General features: G+C 48.9%; 1 protein-coding gene across 1 annotated transcript in view; it reads left to right on the plus strand.

Moving 5' to 3' along the window:
* Positions 1-19,620, plus strand: part of LOC120375473 (zinc finger protein 271-like) — a gene marked incomplete at its 3' end in the record, with an annotated part of 430,987 nt that extends 411,367 nt beyond the window's left edge. Inside the window, exon 5 of the mRNA XM_039496131.1 lies at positions 18,966-19,620. Coding sequence (XP_039352065.1) covers positions 18,966-19,620 — 655 coding nt within the window. The remainder of the gene's footprint in view (positions 1-18,965) is intronic.
* Between the last annotated feature and the right edge of the window lie 903 nt (positions 19,621-20,523).

Consider the following 20,523-nt stretch of genomic DNA (forward strand, 5'->3'; position numbering starts at 1 on the left):
CCTGACAGAGATCCTGGCCCCACATTTTGCCAGGTGCTGCAGGGACCCCAAACAAAATCCGGGATCCTGTAATGCCGGGAGTTGCAGAGCCCCCGGCTGAGATCAGTCCCCCTGTTGTGCAGGGCTCTGCACAGACACTGACCAAGATCAGGGTCCCCATTGTGACAGGTCCTGAACAGACACCCAGGGTATCTCTACCCTCCCATTAAAGCCTCCCCAAGCTGGCCCATGGCAACTGCCTCAGGCTCACAGGGCTCAGGCAAAGAGGCTGGTTAATTGCCGGATAGATGTCTGGGCTCAGGCTGGAGCCAGGCTGTAGGACCCTGTGAGGTGGGAGGGTGCCAGACTTTGGGCTGCAGCCCCAGCCGGAACATCTACTCCACCATTAAACAGCCCTGCAGCCCGAGCCGTGTGCGCCCAAGTCAGCGGGCACGGGCCAGCCGCCGGTGTCTGACTGCAGTGTAGACGTGCCCACAGTGACAGAGAGGCCTTGCCACAAAAGGCTCAGAGGCTAAATAGGCCAATGGTGGGAGGTGACTCTCCATTTTACAGATGGGGAAACTGAAGCTCCAAGAGCTGAAGTAATTTGCTGAAGTTTGCATGGAGAATTTGGGGCAGAACTGGGAACTGAACCCAGATTGTTTGAATTCTTGCCTCTCCCCTTAACCCCAAGCCCAGTGTGTGTGTGTACAGCTTGTTTGGGGCTGTGTTTGCCTTGCATTGGCTTCCAAGGGAGGCTGTGGCATTTCCTTCACTGGAGGTTTCTAAGACCAGGTTAGAGATACACCAGTCTGGGAATGTCTAGGGATACTTGGTCCTGCCTCAGCACAAGGGGCTGGAGTAGATGCCCTCTCAAGATCCCTTCCAGGCCTACATTGAAATATTTCTGTTTTGTGCTGTGCCCTGTTCTATGCTGAGCTGTTTTGCATGGTGCCGTTTGTGAGTGCACCATCTTGTGTTGCATAGTTTTATGGTGCATTGTTTTGCCTCAGTGTATTTGGTGCCTGTGTTGTGCTGGTTTGAGTTCAGCTCTTTTTCATTGTGTAATTTGGTCCTAGGGTGTATTAGTGAGCATTGTGTTGTTTTCTTTTCCTTTGTATTGTCATTTTATGCTGTGGTGTTGGTTTTTTTTCTGAATTGCCTGACATGTTGTGGGTTTTACTCTGTACGTTGTGTTTTATACGTATCTATTTCATAGCATCAGAGACATGTCGGGCTGGGCAGGACCTCAAGATGTCATCAAGTCCAGCTCTCTCTGCTGAGGCAGGGCCAAGTCTATGTAGATTCTCTCTGACAGAGCTTTGTCCTACCTGCTTGTCACGGAGTCCCCGGGCGATGCTCTGGAACTGCTCCCCACGAAGCCAGGCAGGACTTTGGGGAGCCTCCTCTCCCTCGGAGCAGACTGTCTGCAGGGCAAGAAGCTCCCACGGCTTCACCTCCTGGGTCTCTCCTTGGAGCATTCAGCATCCTCTGCCCCTCCGTGCGCTTCCCACAGCGAGCCCGCCCAGGTGGGGTCCTGGGGAAGCCAGAGGGTCCTGCCCCCACACTTCGCAGTCAGACGTGACTCTCAGCCAGCCAGTAACACAGAGGTTTATTCGATGACAGGAACACGGGCTAAAACAGAGCTTGTAGGTACAGAGAACCGGACCCCTCAGCCGGATCCATTCTGGGGCCCAGCGAGGCAGACCCCCCACGTCGGCCCTCACGCCTCGTCCCCAGCCAGCTCCCAACTGAAACCCCCTCCAGCCCCTCCTCCTCTGGGCTTTCTCTTTCCTAGGCCAGGAGGTCACCTGATCTCTCTGTTCACCTTTAGCCAGCCCCTTGCGGGGGGGGGGGGGGGGGAAGGGCCCCAGCCATTTGTTGCTAGGATACAAAGTGTCGGCCATTGATGCACACTGGAGACTTAAGAAATGCCTAGGGGAAACTGAGGCACCCGCACAGTATTCAGAGGAAACATTAAGAACAGCCCCACTTCGTCACACTGCTCTTAAAAAATTCCAGGGAACGAGACTCCCCAGCCCCCCTTGTGAGACCCTTCCTGAGCTGAGCTGCCTCAGCTCTGGGGACCCCCCCCCCCCAGATCTGAGCGGTGAGCAGCTCTGCAGAGAGAGGAGACCCCGTGAGTGGGCAGCTGGGTAAATAGCCTAAAGTTGGGAGGTGAAACATTGACGTGTCCAAGGTCACCCAGGCTTCCCTGACCGAGCTGGAAGTAGATCCCGGTTCTAGTGCCCCCGCACTGCAGGTTTGGGCACTGAAGGTCTCTGCCACACTGGGGTTTCAGGCAGTGGTGCAAACTCTTAGTATAGACAGAATTTACACTAGTGCACTCGGGTTGGCACTGGTGCACCATGTCCCAGTTTGAAGGTTTGGGATGTGGGGGGACAGTGACCTCTCTGAGGCCTGGGGCTGGCTGAACAGTGCAGCTGGTAGCAGAGGGGCAGCAGAGAGTGCTGGAGATATGAGCCAGGAGCACAGCCCCACAGGGCTGGACACTGACTTCTCCTGACCCAGGACACCCCCCACCCCCAGCTGTGTGCAGGGACTGCCACTCAGCTGCCCTGCCAAGACAGCCTGTGCATCCCTGGGCAAACCACCTCTTCCTGCAGCCTAATACAATGGGGTCTGGGACCTTTCCAACCTGCGAGTGATGTGGCTCAGGCATTAACGGGGTCTGTTCCTGGCTCTGTCCCTGACCTGCTTGGTGGCCTTGGGTAAGTCACAGCCCCCTCTGTTTTCCTCCTACCCATTGTCTACTTGGACTGTGATCTCTTTGGGGCAAGGACTGTCCCTCTGTCTGTGCAGTGCCCAGCACAATGCGGGTGCTGATCTCAGTCAGGGTCTCTGCCGTGCGCAGCACGATGGGGCCCTGATCTCCATCAGTGTCTGTGCAACGCAAGGCACAGCTTATAGACTCACAGACTTTAAGGCCAGAAGTACTAACCCTTCCCTGTGTCTACTGGAAATACCTCGCCTGATGCATCCTAGGACTGCATTAGCCTATTTCACGGCCACACCACATTGGCAGCTCATAATTACCCTGTGATCAACCAATACACCCAGGTCTTTCTCCTCCTCTGTCACTTCCAACTGATGAGTCTCCAGGTCATTGTAAAAATTCTTGTCAATAATCCCTAAGTGCATAATTTTGCAATATTAATTTTCATCCCATTTCTGTTACTCCAGCTTTCAAGGTCATGCAGTTCTTCTGGTATGATTTTCTTGTCTTCCACATTGGCAATCCCTCCCAGCTTTGTGTCACACTCCCACTTCTTGTGCCAAGGTCACTAATAAAAATGTTGAATAAGATTGGTCCCAAAACTGATCTCTGAGGAACTCCACTAGTAACCTCCGTCCAGCCTGACAACTCACCGTTCAGTATGACCCCCTTGTAGACTCCCCTTTAACCAATTCTTTATTAACCTTTCAGCTCTCATATTAATCCCCATCTTCTCCAATTTAACAACTAGTTTCCCATGTGGAACTGTATCAGATGCCTGTATCAAATGCCAGGTTTCTCTGGCACCATCTACCGTTTGTAACACCATGTTTTATTTATTTATAGTGCTGAAGGCTGGAAGGAACTGTTAGCAATGGCTGAGAATGGCCATGTGGAGGTTGGGAGGGGATGGCAGACAGTGGGGAGGTGGGGAAGGGGATGGGATGTTGGAGGTGTATCTGGCATTTTGTTTTGTAGGAGTCCATGTCTCTGCTCCCTGTGGCCGTGGTGCCTTCCGTACCAAAGCAGCACGTCAGCAGAGCAGACGCACACACCATAGCTCCATCTGGAACATGCAGCATTCGCTGCCAGACGAGCTGGGCGATTTTTCACGGGCCCAGCTTGATATGCCTGGCTGGGGTGGGTTCAGTTGGACGGGAGTCTGGGGCTCTGATAGTTTGGGATGTTCCTTTTTGCATAGTCAGTTCTTTCCCTTTATTGTATTACCCCCGCCTATGCCCGATGCCGCTCTCTTCTTAACTTGCTTTGGTTATTTCAGTTCCAGTTTGTAAATGGGATCTAAGAATTGCAAAGCGGAATGAAAGATAAACGAACAGAACCATTTGAATTTTGGCACCTAGCTGGTAGAACGATACCCGTGAAGGTCTGCTGTAATTACCTGGTTCCCTACAGCATTTTCTGGTGGGGCGGATAAAGCAATGTCACAGAGCCAAAAATGCTTTTAGGGCAAAAGGGCTAAACGCATGAGAACTGAACTGACACCTAATTTCCATTTCTTAATGCCTAAAATTTTGACACTTGCTCTCACCATCTTTATTTTGTTTTCAAAGCGATGCACAGCACGCAGACAAGTTAATGAATGAAAGTTCACCCATTATTGACTGCTTTCTGTTGCATGAGCATCTGATTAAGCACCTAATTAGAACTGTACCACTGTAAGAGGAAATGCATCAACCCAGCTTAGCTCCAAGGTGTTCAGATGTGAATGAAAAGTTTCTAAATGAAGTACATGGAAGGGTGTTTAATGGGGGAAAATACACTGAAGTGCCTCTACCCAGTCCTGTTGGACAAATCGGCTCCCAGTCCCACATCAGCTGTGCCCTCTCCCAGCCTAACCGATTTCTACTGCAATTCTTCAGCCCCCTCGTCAAGGCAGGGGGTTGGCGCTGCAGCCCCTAAGGTACCTGCGTTAATCACTGTCGCACACTGGGGCTATTTAGATTTCGGGGAGTGTGTCAGAGTGTCACCTTCTGATCATGCTACTGCCCTCAGCAGAGCTCCCAGACAGGAGCTACATCACGAGGGGGTTACGGTACTGAGAGTGAAATACATCACAGGGAGGGTGTAATTATCCTGAAATGAAGCATTACATTCCAGGAAGTAAAGGAATTCAAGTACTTCATTACTTAAAATGACGCTTGAAAGGATTGTTATGAATAAGTTGCAGTAAATGTTGATTTCACTGTATGCACACAGATGAAAAACTATTTCTATAGGTATGTCATAAATAAACAGATCAGGGTTAAGGTCTCTTTTACCTGGAAAGGGTTAACAAGCTCAGTAACCTAATGAGCACCTGACCAGAGGACCAATCAAGGGACAGGATAATTTCAAATCTCTGTGGAGGGAAGCCTTTGTCTGCGTTCTTTGTTTAAGTTGTGTTCTCTCTTTGGATCTAAGAGAGGCCAGACATGTCTCCAAGTTCTCCTGGAGTAGTTCCTACTATCCAATAGTGAGTATTAATTAGAAAGGCGGATTAGTCTTATAATTTGATTTCTACATTTGCAATTGTGTGTTTGCTGGAAGAATTCTTTTTCTATTGCTGTTACTTTGCTTTTACTGAGAAAGAAAGGGGGGAGGGGGAATTCTCTCCAGGTTGATAGGTTAGACTCTGTGTATTGTTCCATCCTGGTATTACAGAGATAGTGTACTTTCTTTTTGTTCTTTTAATAAATTCTTTTCTTTTCTTTGGTCTTGGTTAATTCCTTCTCTTGTGGAAATTCAGGGGAAGAGTAAATTCCTCCTGGGTTTGATTCAAGGAGTTTGAATCAAGGTATCTCTCTCTCCGGAGCAGGCTGGAGAGAGGGAAGGGGGGGGAGGGGAACTGGCTGTTTCTCTCTCTCTCTCTGGTAAGATTCAAGGGGTTTGAATCTGGGTTCCCCAGGGGAAGTTTGGGGGAACAGGCAGTGTGTTACTCACTTAAAATGTAACTGGTGGCAGCGAGAACCAGATCTAAACTAGGATTTTCGTTTAGAGGAGTCCATGCAGGTCCCCATCTTGGAACCCAACAGCTCCAAGTGGGGAATAAACCTATGACAAGGTAAAATACAGAAATGCTTCTGGAGAAAGTCCAATTTGATTTAAGGATATTTACACTATATTTTGCGTGTGACATTGACAATTTCTCTTTGAACAGTTCTATGATTTGGCTTTTGGAATCGCAACAGTTACTGTTATTAAATAATTGTTGTCTGACAACCCCCATAACTTCCCACAGCTCTGAACATTGAAATTGTAAACATTGAAAAAAGGGCTTAAAAATAAATATCGCTATCAACTGAAATTAACAGAAAGAAATAGACAAAATTTATTTTGTCAAACCCACTTAACAGCAATTGCAATATGCTAGGGGATGGAAATTCACAGCTAAGGCACCAACCTTAATTCTGCCCTATAGTGACACCAGGCAATTGCCGTAGGGCTACGAATTAGGCATTTCAGTGTATAAAGTTCCAGATTAGATTATACTGATTTGTAAAGACACGTGAAATCTTTCCCTCAGAATATCACCTTCACTAGGTTTTTTTTTTATTGGTGATTCCCAGAAGTCAATAGATAAATAACATTCTATCAGTTATGAAGTGGCCGTTTCATATTTCTGGGGAGTGTCTGTAATTTTGCACTAGGGGCCAGGTTCTTGGAGAGACGGAACCTTGATTTCATTTTAACTTCTCCATGCTCAGCAGCTTCTGGAATTTGGTTCAAAGTATTTACATGTTTCCCTGCCCTGTTCTTAAAAGTGCTACTATAGAAAGTGGGGAGGGGCAGGAATTCACTGCAGGATCAATAGCTGAGTCCCTTAGATATTTATAGCTGATGGGAAGGAGGACGGGGATTGGTGGGTGTCTGGGGATTTAATAATAAACACACAAATATCATTGTTCTTAGTGAATTTTCATCTTCTAATTCCCATAACCCACTAATGATCCCTGGCTGCCCCCGGCAGTCTGGGGAGGGAGAACTAGTAAACTCCTGGGGCCAGTGTGGAACCTAAAGCACAAGGATCTTTTTGTGGCCGGATCAAAGTCACCCAGAGTGAAATTCACTTGACTGGATAAATCCCTAGTTGCTGGGCTCTGCAGAGGGGTGGGGAGGTGAATTCCATTCTTGAGCATGGACCTCCCTCCAATCCTCACCCCAATCACAGACAGTGCCCCTGCCTTCCCCTGCAGTGATGGACCCACTTGATGCTGCCAGAGCCATCTGCCATGGGACCTGGAGGGGACAGAGGCCCAGCTCCAGAACTGCTACCCCTGCCCACAGCCCCCAAGCTGTGCTGGAGTTGCCCTGACTTTCCAGTCTGCAGATGGGTCTAGCTGTACCCAGCCCGTGCACCCACCACACACAAACTTCCTCAAAACACACATCCCAGGCTGGGGAAGGACCATCTGGGGCTGGCTGCAGTCTCCCCTTGCTGTTGTGAGAGGAATGGGGTGGTCCCTCATATAGGACACACACATACCTGGAGCAGAAGGGAAATGTAGTTTCTTCCAGGGGCTTGAAAATGTTTGATTTAGAGTCCTGAGCTCTGTCTTCCTGTTTGTCTCCTTCTGCCACTTTCAGATCTCTTGGAGAGACAAGGTGGGTGAGGTCATTTCTTTTAGAACCAATTAAAAATCCCTCTCTTTGATAACTTGGGACCAACATGGCTACAACGACTCTTTTCCATTTGTACCCCCTTCCCCTCTCATCTCCCCCTGAGCTGAGACTGTCCCATGTGATGAGAGAATAAGGGTTCAGTCCTGTAACTGGATTGGGTTGTGCCAGCACTGACGGGAGTGAAAGCCTGTGTGCATTAATGACAGCAGCAGCTCTGGGACTCGATGCATAGGGAGAAGAGATGGGAATGAGCAGGTTATGTTTCTGCTGGGTGTGAGTTACTCATGTGGGAATTCTGGGCCACTGCGTACGCACAGAATTCACGTCCAGTGCTATTTTCTCTTTTTTTTTTTTTTGCATGAAGAAAATAAATTCTGCCTGAGAAGTGCTGCAGTTCTGCCTTTCACCCACCCTGTCACACCAGAACAGGCAGCAGCCAGCTGGGTTCATCTTGGTGGTAATTTGTTACCCCGAGCTATACCCCAAATGGGAAGAGAGTTAGTGGGTGCAGCTTGGGAGAGTCCTCAGACACGGCTGCCGCTGGGGGTGGGGACAGGGTGGTCATTCTCTACTGGCAAGAGGGTGTGGAAAGGGCACAGGAGGAGCAAGTGTCCCCTGTGGAGACTGCCCAGCCCCAGGTTATCTAGTCCCAGACGCTTCTTCCCCCGCCATACCCCAAACCTCTTCACCCCTCCAGCCATCAGTTGCCAGGCTTCCCTTGCTGCTCCCCCTTCCTGACTGGCAGAGACCCTCTGAGCCAGTCGTGTGTCAGGGCTCAACCCTCTGGCTGAGGCCTTGGGGCACTTTCTCCCCCTCTCGGGGCACCATGCCACAGGGCCCCCACAAATCTACATTGTTCAGGCTTTGGCTTCAGCCCGGGTGGTGGGGCTCAGGGCCCTGGACTTCAGCCCCATGCGCTGGGACTTCAGCTTTCTGCCCTGGGCCTCAGTGAGTCCAATGGTGGCCTTGGTTGGCGGCCCCCCTGAAACCTGCTAGTGGCCCCCCAGCCGGCCCAGGACCCCTGGTTGAGAACCACCGCCTTACCCCACGAATCACAGCAATGTTCAGGTTACTGCCAGTCATAGAATCATAGAATATCAGGGTTGGAAGGGACCTCAGGAGGTATCTAGTCCAACCCCCTGCAACTAGTCAGATACTAACCCAGACACCAACTCACAAGCATTCAATAAAGTCTAAACACATTCTTACAATTCTAATACCTCTTTTAACAATACTAACGTAGGTGAGTCAGACTGATTCCAGCTATGTGTTTGTCCATGTTCAATTAAGACATGGGGGCTTTTGCAAGAGCTAACACCTCATCTGCCAGTGTCACAGGCAGGACGGGCAGGGATGGTGTGTCTAGCCTCTTTGCCAGAAGCTGGGAATGGGTGGTGGGGGATGGATCACTTGATGATTTTTCTGTTCTTTCCCTCTGAAGCACCTGGCATTGGCCACTGAGCTAGATGGAGCAGTGCTCTGATGCAGTCGGCCATTTTTATGTTCACAGTCTGTATGAGGAATATCTACTCATTTGGACTCGCTGGGAGGCACAGAAAGAAACAAGATGTGCTGAGGCAAGAAGGCCCAGTCTCAGAGCCCCCAGGGTCACACTTGCCAAAAGCTAAAACTAGGCCCAGCCCAGGAAAGGGGCACTCCCAGGAGAGACTGTATAAAGACTGGAGCATCCAACAACTTTGTAAACCCGAGACAGCTGCCTTGGGGACAGTGACAGGGAGAATCCCCCAAAGTGACTCCTTTGATTCTGCTCTTCTCTGGCCTTTGGTTCATAGAATCATAGAACTGGAAGGGACCTTGAGAGGTCACCAGTCCAGTCCCCTGCACTCAAGGCAGGACTAAGTATTATCTAGACCATGCCTGAGAGCTGTTTGTCCAGCCTGCTCTTAAAAATCCCCAATGATGGAGATTCCACAACCTCCCTACGCAATTTATTCCAGTGTTTAACCACTCTGACAGTTAGGAAGTTTTTTCCCTACTCTCCATCCTAAGCCGCCCTTGCTGCAATTTAAAGCCATTGCTTCTAATCCTACCCTCAGAGGTTAAGAAGAACAATTTTTCTCCCGTATCTTTGTAACAACCTTTTATGTACTTGAAAACTATTACCATGTCCCCTCTCAGTCTTCTCTTCTCCAGACTAAACAAACCCAGTGTTTTCAATCTTCCCTCATAGGTCATGTTTTCTAGACTTTTAATCATTTTTCTTGCTCTTCTCTGGACTTTCTCCAATTTGTCCACATCTTTCCTGAAACGTGGCAGCCACAACTGGACACAGTACTCCAGTTGTGGCCTAATCAGTGTGAAATAGAGCAGAAGAATTATTTCTCGCATCTCGCTTACAGTACTCCTGCTAATACATCCCAGAATGATGATTTCTTTTTTTGCAACAGTGTTACGCTGTTGACTCATATTTAGCTTGTGATCCACTATGACCCCCAGATCCCTTTCTGCAGCACTCCTTCCTACACAGTCATTTCCCATTTTGTATGTGTGCAATTGATTGTTCCTTCGTAAGCGGTGTACTTTGCTGGTGTCCCTATTGATATTTACTTCAGACCATTTCTCCAGTTTGTCCAGATCATTTTGAATTTTATCCTATCCTCCAAACCACTTGCTACCCCTCCCAGCTTGGTATTGCCCACAAACTTGATAAGTGTAAAAGAGACTGTTACTGGGAGGGTTTCCCGATTTCTCAGAGGGTTACACCCTGGTGGGAGGGGGCTAGGCCTGTACTGGAATAAGGTCACTCTATTCTTCACAGTGTGGCAGAACCTAAAATGTCCATTAGCAGGGAAAAATCCTGGGGAGAATCGGCTTGTGGAATGGATGAAAACCCCATCTGAATTCTCTCACATCGCCCTTCTCGCCCTGACAGGCTACAGAATAACGTCCACCTTTGCTCCAGATCATCCCGTCCTCCCAGGGGGCAGGAAATGGCTACAATGAAGCTGGCTCAGGTAAGAGATTATCATGGAGCTGATGGTGGGCTCTGCTTGGAGGGAGAGGAGCAGTAAATGCATAGGAGGGTGGGAGCTGCTGGAGGTGGTGGGAGGCAGGAAATATTGAGGGTGGAGAAAGGGGGGGGACAGGATGTGACAAACCCGCTGAGATTTGTGTAATGTAGGGTATGATGGGTTGTCACCCCTAGGGTGCGGTCTGGGGGGCTTCTGGGAACCGCTGTGCCCTCTAACCCTCAAGCTGGGCTGGCCCTTCTCACACTGCTTTGCTGGAGATTGTCAGCCTCTCCAGGCCCTGTTATCACCCAGCATGACAGCAGGTAGCACCATATACCCAACTAAGCTACCTGAGTGCTTTACCTAAGCCACTCAAGGACAGATAGAAGACGACAGCCAATTTCCCAGCTCCCCAACCTTGCACACTTGCTGAAATCCAGTAGAAATCCAGAATTATACCATTTTATAGTGCACAGGGATCTCTATAATGTAATCTCATTAATATAATCCACCTTCCCCTCAATATGGGAAAGATGTGCACAACAAGCTTGTGCTAACCAAGCTCAGATTTTCCCCAGACACTTCATTCAAAATACTTAACACTGGTTAAGATAAAGCATAAAACGAGTTTATTAACTGCAGAAAGATCGATTTGAAGTGATTATTGTTAGAAGAATAAAGGAGCAGGTTGACCCGCAGGTGGATACGAGTACAGGCTTCTTTATTGCAATACTTGTTCCCCTCGACTCAATTGTTGAGTAAGCACTGGATTAGTTACATCACTTTCCTTTTATCTCAGTTAGTATTGTAAGGGTCCGTGTCTGGGTCTCCTTGTCAGGTGAGGGGTCGCTCTTCACCTTCGGGGTGCCTGGGAACCAGGCCGCCTCACTACAGGAGGCTGAGTAGCAGTTCAGTCTTACAGTCCACGCCCTAGATCAGGGCGGGGCAACAGGCAGTAGTCCTGGGCTCAGACCCTCAGGCAGGGGCTGAGCAAACACACAGCGGTTCAGGGGCTCAGGCCCTCAGGCAGGGGCTGAGCAAACACACAGCGGTTCAGGGGCTCAGGCCCTCAGGCAGGGGCTGAGCAGCAGTTCAGAAGCCCAAGCCCTAGCTCAGGGTGGGGCAGCAACAGGTACAGGGCTCAGGCCCTCAGGCAGGGCTGAGCAGCAAACAGGTAAGTCCAGGCTTCTAAGCCTGAGCGTTGGAGGTGAGGGGGAGACGGCCACCCATGAGTGGGGGTGACAGTGGGGACGCGGGCCCACCCACTCCACCGCGTCCCAGCCCGGGGCCCTAGCAGCAGCGGGGATCCACTGCAGTCAGTGGGGATCCTGGCCGCAACACACTGACAGGGTCGGCGGCAGCCAGACTGGGGTCGGCTATCCCCGGGCCACTTGCAATCTCCCCCTCCGTTGGTACCTGTATCGTCGTGGATTTGGCAGGGGGGTCCACCAGCATTGGCTCCTCAGGAGACGGGTGCACAGGTGGGCTCGACTCCTCCTCTGGGTACCGGGCCCGGGGCAGGCTCGACTCCTCCTCTGTGTACCGGGCTCGGGGCAGGCTCGGCCAGTTCTCCTCAAGGTACCGGGCCCGGGGCAGGCTCGACCAGTCCTCCTCAGGGTACCGGGCCCGGGGCAGGCTCGGCCAGTCCTCCTCTGTGTACCGGGCCCGGGGCAGGCTCGGCCAGTCCTCCTCTGTGTACCGGGCCCGGGGCAGGCTCGGCCAGTCCTCCTCTGTGTACCGGGCCCGGGACAGGCTCGGCCAGTCCTCCTCAGGGTACCGGGCTCGGGGCAGGCTCGGCCAGCCCTCCTCAGGGTACCGGGCTCGGGGCAGGCTCGGTTCAGCAGGAGCTCGGGCACCAGCGTCTGTCCTCTCCAGCGGCCGGGGCGCAACTGAGCGCTGGGCCCGGGCTTTTATACTTCCTGTCCCGCCCCTTGACTTCCGGGGGGCAGGGACAGGCAGCGGTGGCTCCGCCCACTGAGGAGGCTGTTCTGGCTCGTCCCTCTCAGGTGCGGCTGGGAGCCAGGCCGCCTCGCTACAGTATGTACACGCCTACATCCATTACAACACCCTCCAAACCCTTATTAAGTAATAGAAATACTCATAGTGTTAGTATACCCATCCCTATCTATTATTCACAGGATTACACATGTCATACAGGTTTCAGAGTAGCAGCCGTGATAGTCTGTATCCGCAAAAAGTACTTGTGGCACCTTAGAGACTAACAAATTTATTTTAGCATAAGCTTTCGTGAGCTACAGCTCACTTCTTCGGATGCATAGAATGGAACACACAGACAGGAGATATTTATACATACAGAGAACATGAAAAGGTGGAAGTATGTATACCAACTGGAAGAGTCTAATCAATTGAGATGAGCTATCATCAGCAGGAGAAAAAAAACTTTTGAAGTAATAATTGAGATGACCCATAGAAGGTGTGAGGAGAACTTTAACATAAGGAAATAGATTCAATTAGTGTAATGACCCAACCATTCCTGGTCTCTGTTTAAACCTAAGTTAATTGTATCCAATTTGCATATTAATTCGAGTTCAGCAGTCTCTCTTTGGAGTCTGTTTTTGAAGTATTTTTGTTGCAAAATTGCCACCTTCAAGTCTGTCACTGAGTGGTTAGAGAGGTTGAAGTGTTCTCCCACTGGTTTTTGAATGTTATGATTCCTGATGCCAGATTTGTGTCCATTTATTCTTTTGGCCAATGTACATGGCAGAGGATCATTGCTGGCACATGATGGCATATATCACATTGGTAGATGTGCAGGTGAACGAGCCCCTGATGGCGTGGCTGATGTGATTAGGTTCTATGATGGTGTCACTTGAATAGATATGTGGACAGAGCTGGCATCGGGCTTTGTTGCAAGGATAGGTTCCTGGGTTAGTGTTTATGTTGTATGGTGTGCGGTTGCTGGTGAGTATTTGCTTCAGGTTTGGGGGCTGTCTGTAAGCGAGGACTGGCCTGTCTCCCAAGATCTGTGAGCGTGAGGGATCATCTTTAAGGATAGGTTGTAAATATTTGATGATGCGCTGGAGAGGTTTTAGTTGGGGGCTGTAGGTGATGGCTAGTGGCGTTTTGTTATTTTTTTTATTGGGCCTGTCGTGTAGTAGGTGACTTCTGGGTACTCTTCTGGCGCTGTCAATCTGTTTTTTCACTTCAGCAGGTGGGTATTGTAGTTTTAAGAATGCTTGATAGAGATCTTGTAGGTGTTAATCTCTGTCTGAGGGATTGAAGCAAATACGGTTGTATCTTAGAGCTTGGCTGTAGGCAATGGATCGTGTGGTGTGTCGTGGATGGAAACTGGAGGCATGTAGGTAAGTATAGTGGTCAGTGGGTTTCCGGTATAGGGTGGTGTTTATGTGACCATCGCTTATTAGCACAGTAGTGTCTAGGAAATGGACCGCTTGTGTGGATTGGTTTAGACTGAGGTTGATGGTGGGATGGAAATTATTGAAATCATGGTGGAATTCCTCAAGGGCTTCCTTTCCATGGGTCCAGATGATGAAGATGTCATCAATGTAGCGTAAGTAGAGTAGGGGCGTTAGGGAACGAGAGCTAAGGAAGCGTTGTTCTAAGTCAGCCATAAAGATGTTGGCATACAGAGGCACTGCTATGGGTACCCACTCCACCAAGCCTTTTAAAACTCTTGGATACAAGTTATCTGGACCTGCTGATTTAAACATGTCTAACGTTAATAGCTGCTGTTTAACGTCCTGGTGAGTTCTTGTTGGAATGGAAAGAGTGTCGTCGTCAACATCTTATGATATGAATTACAGCATCTGTTTTTCTCCAAATCCAGGAGAGAAATATTTTTTGAGGACTTTTACCTCTTCTGCATTATTTTTGATAATTCTGCCATTTCCATCTAGTAATTTACCACTACCATTGTTCGGATTAATTTTGTACTTAATATACTTTTAAAAACTTCCTTCGTATTTCCATTGATTTCTTATAGCCAGTTTTCTACAATTCTGACCTTCTCACCTACACTCTTTACTATTGACTTCCCCTTTCTTCCATATATTTTATTTGGAGAGTGTTGGCATTCCTACCAGGGAGACACCAGCAGGGTCCAGAGACAGCCCCATCTCCTATATCAAGCTCTGGCTAGTAGGTATGTGATAAATGTGAAGACCCTGCCTCTGTCTGTCAGCTGGGAGACACAAAGGTTCTCTCTTTCTACCCTCTGATGCCTCCTGGATGCTCTAGACAAGGTGGAGTGGGACTCTGTTAACATGTGCCTCGCGGAGCTTCCATTTACCTGGTGCTGCTGTTCTGTGAGTAATGGGACTTTGAGTGGGGCAGCAGGTACTGAATGTTGGACTCTTTCTCTTTCAGGGGCCGGTGACCTTCGAGGAGGTGGCTGTGTATTTCACCAGAGAGGAATGGGCTCTGCTGGACCCCACTCAGAGAGCCCTCTACAGGGATGTCATGCAGGAGAACTATGAGACCGTGGTCTTGCTGGGTGAGGAGTCCTGTCCCCTGGGTTATTAGAAGCTGTGGGGTCTCTAAAGAACCTGAGTAGTAATAACTTTATACCTTGATTTGTCATACAAGTTTCCTTGCCCCCCTTTTTTGCCTTATCTCCCATACATAAGTATCATTTTTGGACATGTGCCTTTTTGGTTCTTTCAGTCATTTTAAAATTGCATTGAGTGCATCCTTATTGGCTACATTAGCAACTACAGTAATAACTGTAGCTTTCATGCCTTTTCAATAGGAAAATATGCTGGCTGTAGAATTCTACATTGAGTAAATAGGTGTGTGACTCATGCCTGGCTTGTGTGACAGGCAGATGAGCTCCTCTTTTGATAGGAGATGCAGCTGAAGAAGTGAAGTTTTTTACCCACGAAAGCTGATGCCCAAATAAATCCGTTAGTCTTTAAGGTGCCACCACTGGACTCCTTGTTGTTTTTGATAGGAGAGCGTATAATGTTGCCATTCAGGACCCCATGGGTGAAGGAAGAACAGAGCTCTGGGAGGGGAGAAGGGGGGAGTAGATAATTCTGGGGTGCCAGGACATGGGGAGGGTGTGTGCAGGGTTAGAGCTAAGAAGCAGCAGGGAGGGATGAGGTTGTGAGAGACGAGGAGGAAAGGCAAGTAGTTCCCAAGATGCCGGGAGGTGGTGCCGGCTGAGAGTAATGGGACGAAGAGGAGGGGAGTGTGGAGGGAGGGCACCCAGGACGTGGGTTGGGTGGGTCAGTGGGAGGGAGGAGAGGTTTAGGGATCTGGAGCTGTGGGGAATCCCAGACCTTTAACCCCAAATCCCTATCCAAGCTTTAGAGCCTACACTCCGGTTTTATTTCTGTTCAGTTTCGCTTCATTATACATTTTTTTCCTAAATATTATTATTTTAACTCTTGACCTCCCTCTCCCGCGCATTACCCCCCTCCCCATATAACCTCCCCATCTCTGTGCACAGCGACCCTGGCCACCGATCCGGAGTCCTTGCTGCATCCTCCCTCCCATTGCAGGGCCACTACCCAGGCACAAATGGGCACTTGGTTAATGATGTCACAGGGTGGTGGTGTAGCCTGTTCAATGTTTATGGCTATAAGATTACGTATTGGGGTACAGCTTGTCCTTGTACATGGCCACTCACACTGGGGGAGTTTAATTCTCCCTCCCATTACACCTGAGTCACTAGATTTCCTAATTCCCCAAAATCTGCTTTTGCGATGTCACAGTTCTGGGGTAGCGAAGCCTTTGACCTGCCTCCATGGTCTGCTCAAGCAATGGCCTCTCGGGTATCAGGCCTCTAGCCAGCCCCTCTCTGTGGGTGGGGACCCACATGCCTCTCCTGTTTGACCAGGGTGTGAGGCTTGCAGCTTGTCCTCCACTGTGTTCACTGGACTAACATCCAGTTCCTGTGCTTTGCTTTCTCTCCAGGGGCTGTGAGCAGTGTGTGTGTGATAGAGGTGGGAATTTTGGTGATACTTGTATGATGCCAATACACACCTCAGTTTCCCTCTGTGGTTGGTATTGCTGTGATTATAAAGAGGAGGAGACATGAGGTGTTTTGTCACGGAGCTGTCACGGGTGATATGAATGGGTCATTAAGGACAGGCTGGGACCAACGTACATCAATGGAATACCCGACAGAGACAAGGGAATAATTGTCACCTGTCCATGGGAGGATCTCAGCTTGGCTGAGTGAAGCATACATGGACTCATGATGTGCTTGGGAGCAGGAAGAACTGGGTTTGCAGACACAGGGAGCTCTACCGGAGCGAAGACAAACGGACAGGCAAAGTGAAAGGAAACAAAACTGTTTTTAACAGCAGCGTGGCTCAAGAGCATTGGCCAATATGGACTATATTGTCTTCTTTGCTTCTCTGTCCTAATCTAAAGCCTTTCTAATGCTGTGTTTCAGTTAACTAATAAACCCTGCTATATTTTAACAGTCTGCCCAGTGTCACAGCAAAAACTTGCTGAGGTGCATTGAAGCATGAATGAGGAACAGTCTCTGAACAGGAGTGTCGTTCAGCTGGGACCTGCTGGCAGAGCTCACAGGTTGAAATAGGAGTGTTGAATCCAGAGGCTCAGTCTCAAGGGTTGAAGCTACATGGTCTATCCTTGTGGAAGAGTGGGACCCCTTGGGGGTCCAGCGCACTCAAGGGGCACCTCCCAAGGACTGTTTAAAAGCCAGGGCATTGCACAGATCCTGTGCATCCATGACACTGCGCCGGAGGTTAAGCCTTATGGGAAAAAGATATAAAACAAGAAAAGGATCTAAATGTGTATTTACCATTGCACCCTCATCAGTCCTCGTGGGAATCCCTCATCAGTTACAAAGTGTATTAAAACCTTCCTCTAAGGCTTACCTCTTGGTTATCAGGTTGTGTCAGTTTTGTTAGAGGGCTTTCCCTTCCCCCACCAACTTCCCTGGTTCTTGTCACGCAGACAGCAAGCAGCAAAAGACCAGAAGTCTGAAGGGCAGATAGTGCAATGTTTATTGGGGTTATTTCCAAGCAAGCAGATTCCGAAGCCCTTCACACCAGTCGGGCTTATCGCTATTCGCCCAGAGAGTCTGTTCCCCAGTGTCCCGTTCCCAGCTCTGAGGCCGCAGAGCGTTTACCCTGCGTCCCCCTTCCCGACTCTGATGCCGCAGAGCCTTGCCTGTGTCCCTGTTCCCAATCCCCTCATTAATAAACCTGATTCCAATTTCCCTTCCCCCTCCTGTTTGACCCCAGTTTATATAGTCATATTCCCAGCTACACCTTAACCAATCATTTTACTGAAATGTAACTAACCAGTCCTAACATATTGTAACATAATTACCTAACCAATTATATCCTACTACCCTAATTAACTTACACCCAGCAAAATTAATTATACCGCAGGCAGAAACAATTAGAGAACCAGAGAAGTGGTGGACATAAAGATAAAACAATACAGAAATGAGGGTACCACAACCGTTGATAAGTGATTTCTTGCCAGACAGGATGCTATCAAACTAAATTTTCTTTAAGCATCTTAAGATCTCTTTTGTTATCTGGTGTTTCTACCCCTTCCCCCATTCTGTGCTTGTCTTGTCTAGTTAGATTGTAAATCGTTTAGGGCATGGGCCATCTACTATTCTGTGTTTGTACTTTGCCTAGCACAATGGGGACCCACCATTAGTTGGTGTTTAGGCACTAAGGTACTGCATATGATTTATAATAATAATAACTCTCCTGCCACTTTGAGCCAAGGAAGCCGGCCTTGGGACGTTACTGCTTAAAAATGAGCTGGGGTTAAAACCGTGGACTATTCTTTGTGACAAGTATCCCACAAATTCCACTGACCTCCCTTGTTTTCTTTTCCTGGCGTAGGGTTTCTAAATTCCAAACCTGATGTGATCTCGCAGCTGGAACGAGGGGAAGAGCCGTGGGTCCCAGATCTCCAGGGCTCTGAGAAAGAAGTGCTCCCGAGAGCTGCCTGTACAGGTGAGGGATTGGTTAAACCAACTCAAAAACTCTCCATGAATACAGGAAACATTTGGGATGCCCTACAAAGACCTTGTGAGCTCTCCAAGTTCAGGATTGTTCCCTTCAGATGTGGAATCATTAGGCAGATGTCACTCATGGCTTCCCACCTATCCTGACTAACAACTGGCAGCAGATCCCTACCTGATCCCGCTTTCCCCTGCATGTTCTGGTGAGATGCAGACCAAAACTGATCCCTTCCTTTCTCCTCTGGGGAAGGGTGTGGGGAAAATCAGCTCCTGATAGGTTTGATCTCTCCCGCACATATTTTGGTTTGTTCATCCCTTTTTAAATTCCTGTCTCTGAGATTTCCTTTTTCTCAGGCACAGGGAGTGACCTATGTCTGGATTCTCTCTGTCTCCCATCAGGTGATGGGATGGCGAGTGAAAATGAGGAGACACCACAGCAGGAAGATGCTGAGCAAGTAGAACCACATGGGACGTTATCAGGAAGACCCAAAGGAAATGTTTCCGGGAGTTGTGCACTCCCAGAAAAAGCAAAAGCCTGTGAGACTCAGCAGAGGCCAGAGGAAAACTTAAGTAGCCTCTCAGACCTTATTACACACGAGAGAATCAACTTGGAAGAGAAACGTTACACATGGCATGAGTGTGGGAAAAGCTTCAATGAGAGCTCAGACCTTTTCACACATCAGGGAATCCACACAGGAGAGCTGCACTACACATGCTCTGAGTGTGGGAAAAGCTTCAGTTGGAGCTCTACCCTTATCGCACACAGGAGAATCCACACAGGAGAGAGGCCATACACATGCTCTGAGTGCGGGAAAAGCTTCAGTCACAGCTCTACCCTTATCGCACACAGGAGAATCCACACAGGAGAGAGGCCCTACACATGCTCTGAGTGTGGGAAAAGCTTCAGTCAGAGCTCACACCTTATCGCACACAGGAGAATCCACACAGGAGAGATGCCCTACACATGCTCTGAGTGCGGGAAAAGCTTCAATCAGAGCTCACACCTTATCGCACACAGGAGAATCCACACTGGAGAGCTGCCCTACACATGCTCTGAGTGTGGGAAAAGCTTCAATCGGAGCTCAAACCTTATCAAACACTGTAGAATCCACACAGGAGAGATGCCCTACACATGCTCTGAGTGCGGGAAAAGCTTCAATTGGAGCTCAGACCTTATCGTACATCAGAGAATCCACACCGGAGAGACGCCCTACACATGCTCTGAGTGCGGGAAAAGATTCAATCAGAGCTCAAACCTTATTGCACATCAGAGAATCCACACCAGAGAGACGCCCTACACGTGCTCTGAGTGCGGGAAAAGCTTCAGTCGGAGCTCAAACCTTATTGCACATCAGAGAATCCACACGAGAGAGACCCTACACATCCTCTGAGTGCGGGAAAAGCTTCATTGAGTGCTCAGACCTTGTCAGACATCGTAGAATCCACAGTGGAGAGAGACTCTACACATGCTCTGCATTTGGGAAAAGCTTCAATCAGATATCAGAAAATCCAAATGGGAGGGAACTGTAAGAAATGCCTTGATTAGGGCTGGCCAAAGATTTGTTTTTTAAAAAATCACATTTGCTAATTCCAATATAGTGATCTTTGCACCATCTTCACCGTGGTCTCAGCTCCCCCAGATCACTTGCCACCTCCTGCCTTTTGCAGCTCACCCTTGTTTGGGGTCAGTCCTGTGATCTTTTCTATCAACTCCTTTCCTTTTGACTCATAGGAGCGTGTGTCCCTCCAGCCAGGAATGTTCATCAGCTCCAGGTCGGGGAGAGAGGGTTGATGCCAACAAGCTACCCTGAGGCAAAAGCTACCTGTGTCTTACATCCACTAGGACTGTACATGGAATTGGCTGCTCAAGTTAGTGATTTTGGTGTAAAAAGACAATTATAGTTGTAGAGCAGAAGCAGCCCAGGGAGTGAACCTAACAGGTAATGATCAAGTGATCTCTCTCCTGCCATCCATCTCCACCCTCTGACAAACAGGCTAGGAACACCATTCCTTACCCATCCTGGCTAATAGCCATTCATGGACTTAACCTCCATGAATTTATCCAGTTCTCTTTTAAACCCTGTTATAGTCCTAGCGTTCACAACCTCCTCGGGCAAGAGGTTCCACAAGTTGACTATGCACTGTGTGAAGAACTTCCTTTTATTTATTTTAAACCCGCTGCCCATTAATTTCATTTGGTGGCCCGTAGTTCTTGTATTATGGGAGTAAGTAAATAACTTTTCCTTATCTACTTTCTCCACATCACTCAT

This window comes from Mauremys reevesii, linkage group 12 (genome assembly GCF_016161935.1).
Source record: "Mauremys reevesii isolate NIE-2019 linkage group 12, ASM1616193v1, whole genome shotgun sequence".
Lineage (NCBI taxonomy): Eukaryota > Metazoa > Chordata > Testudines > Geoemydidae > Mauremys > Mauremys reevesii.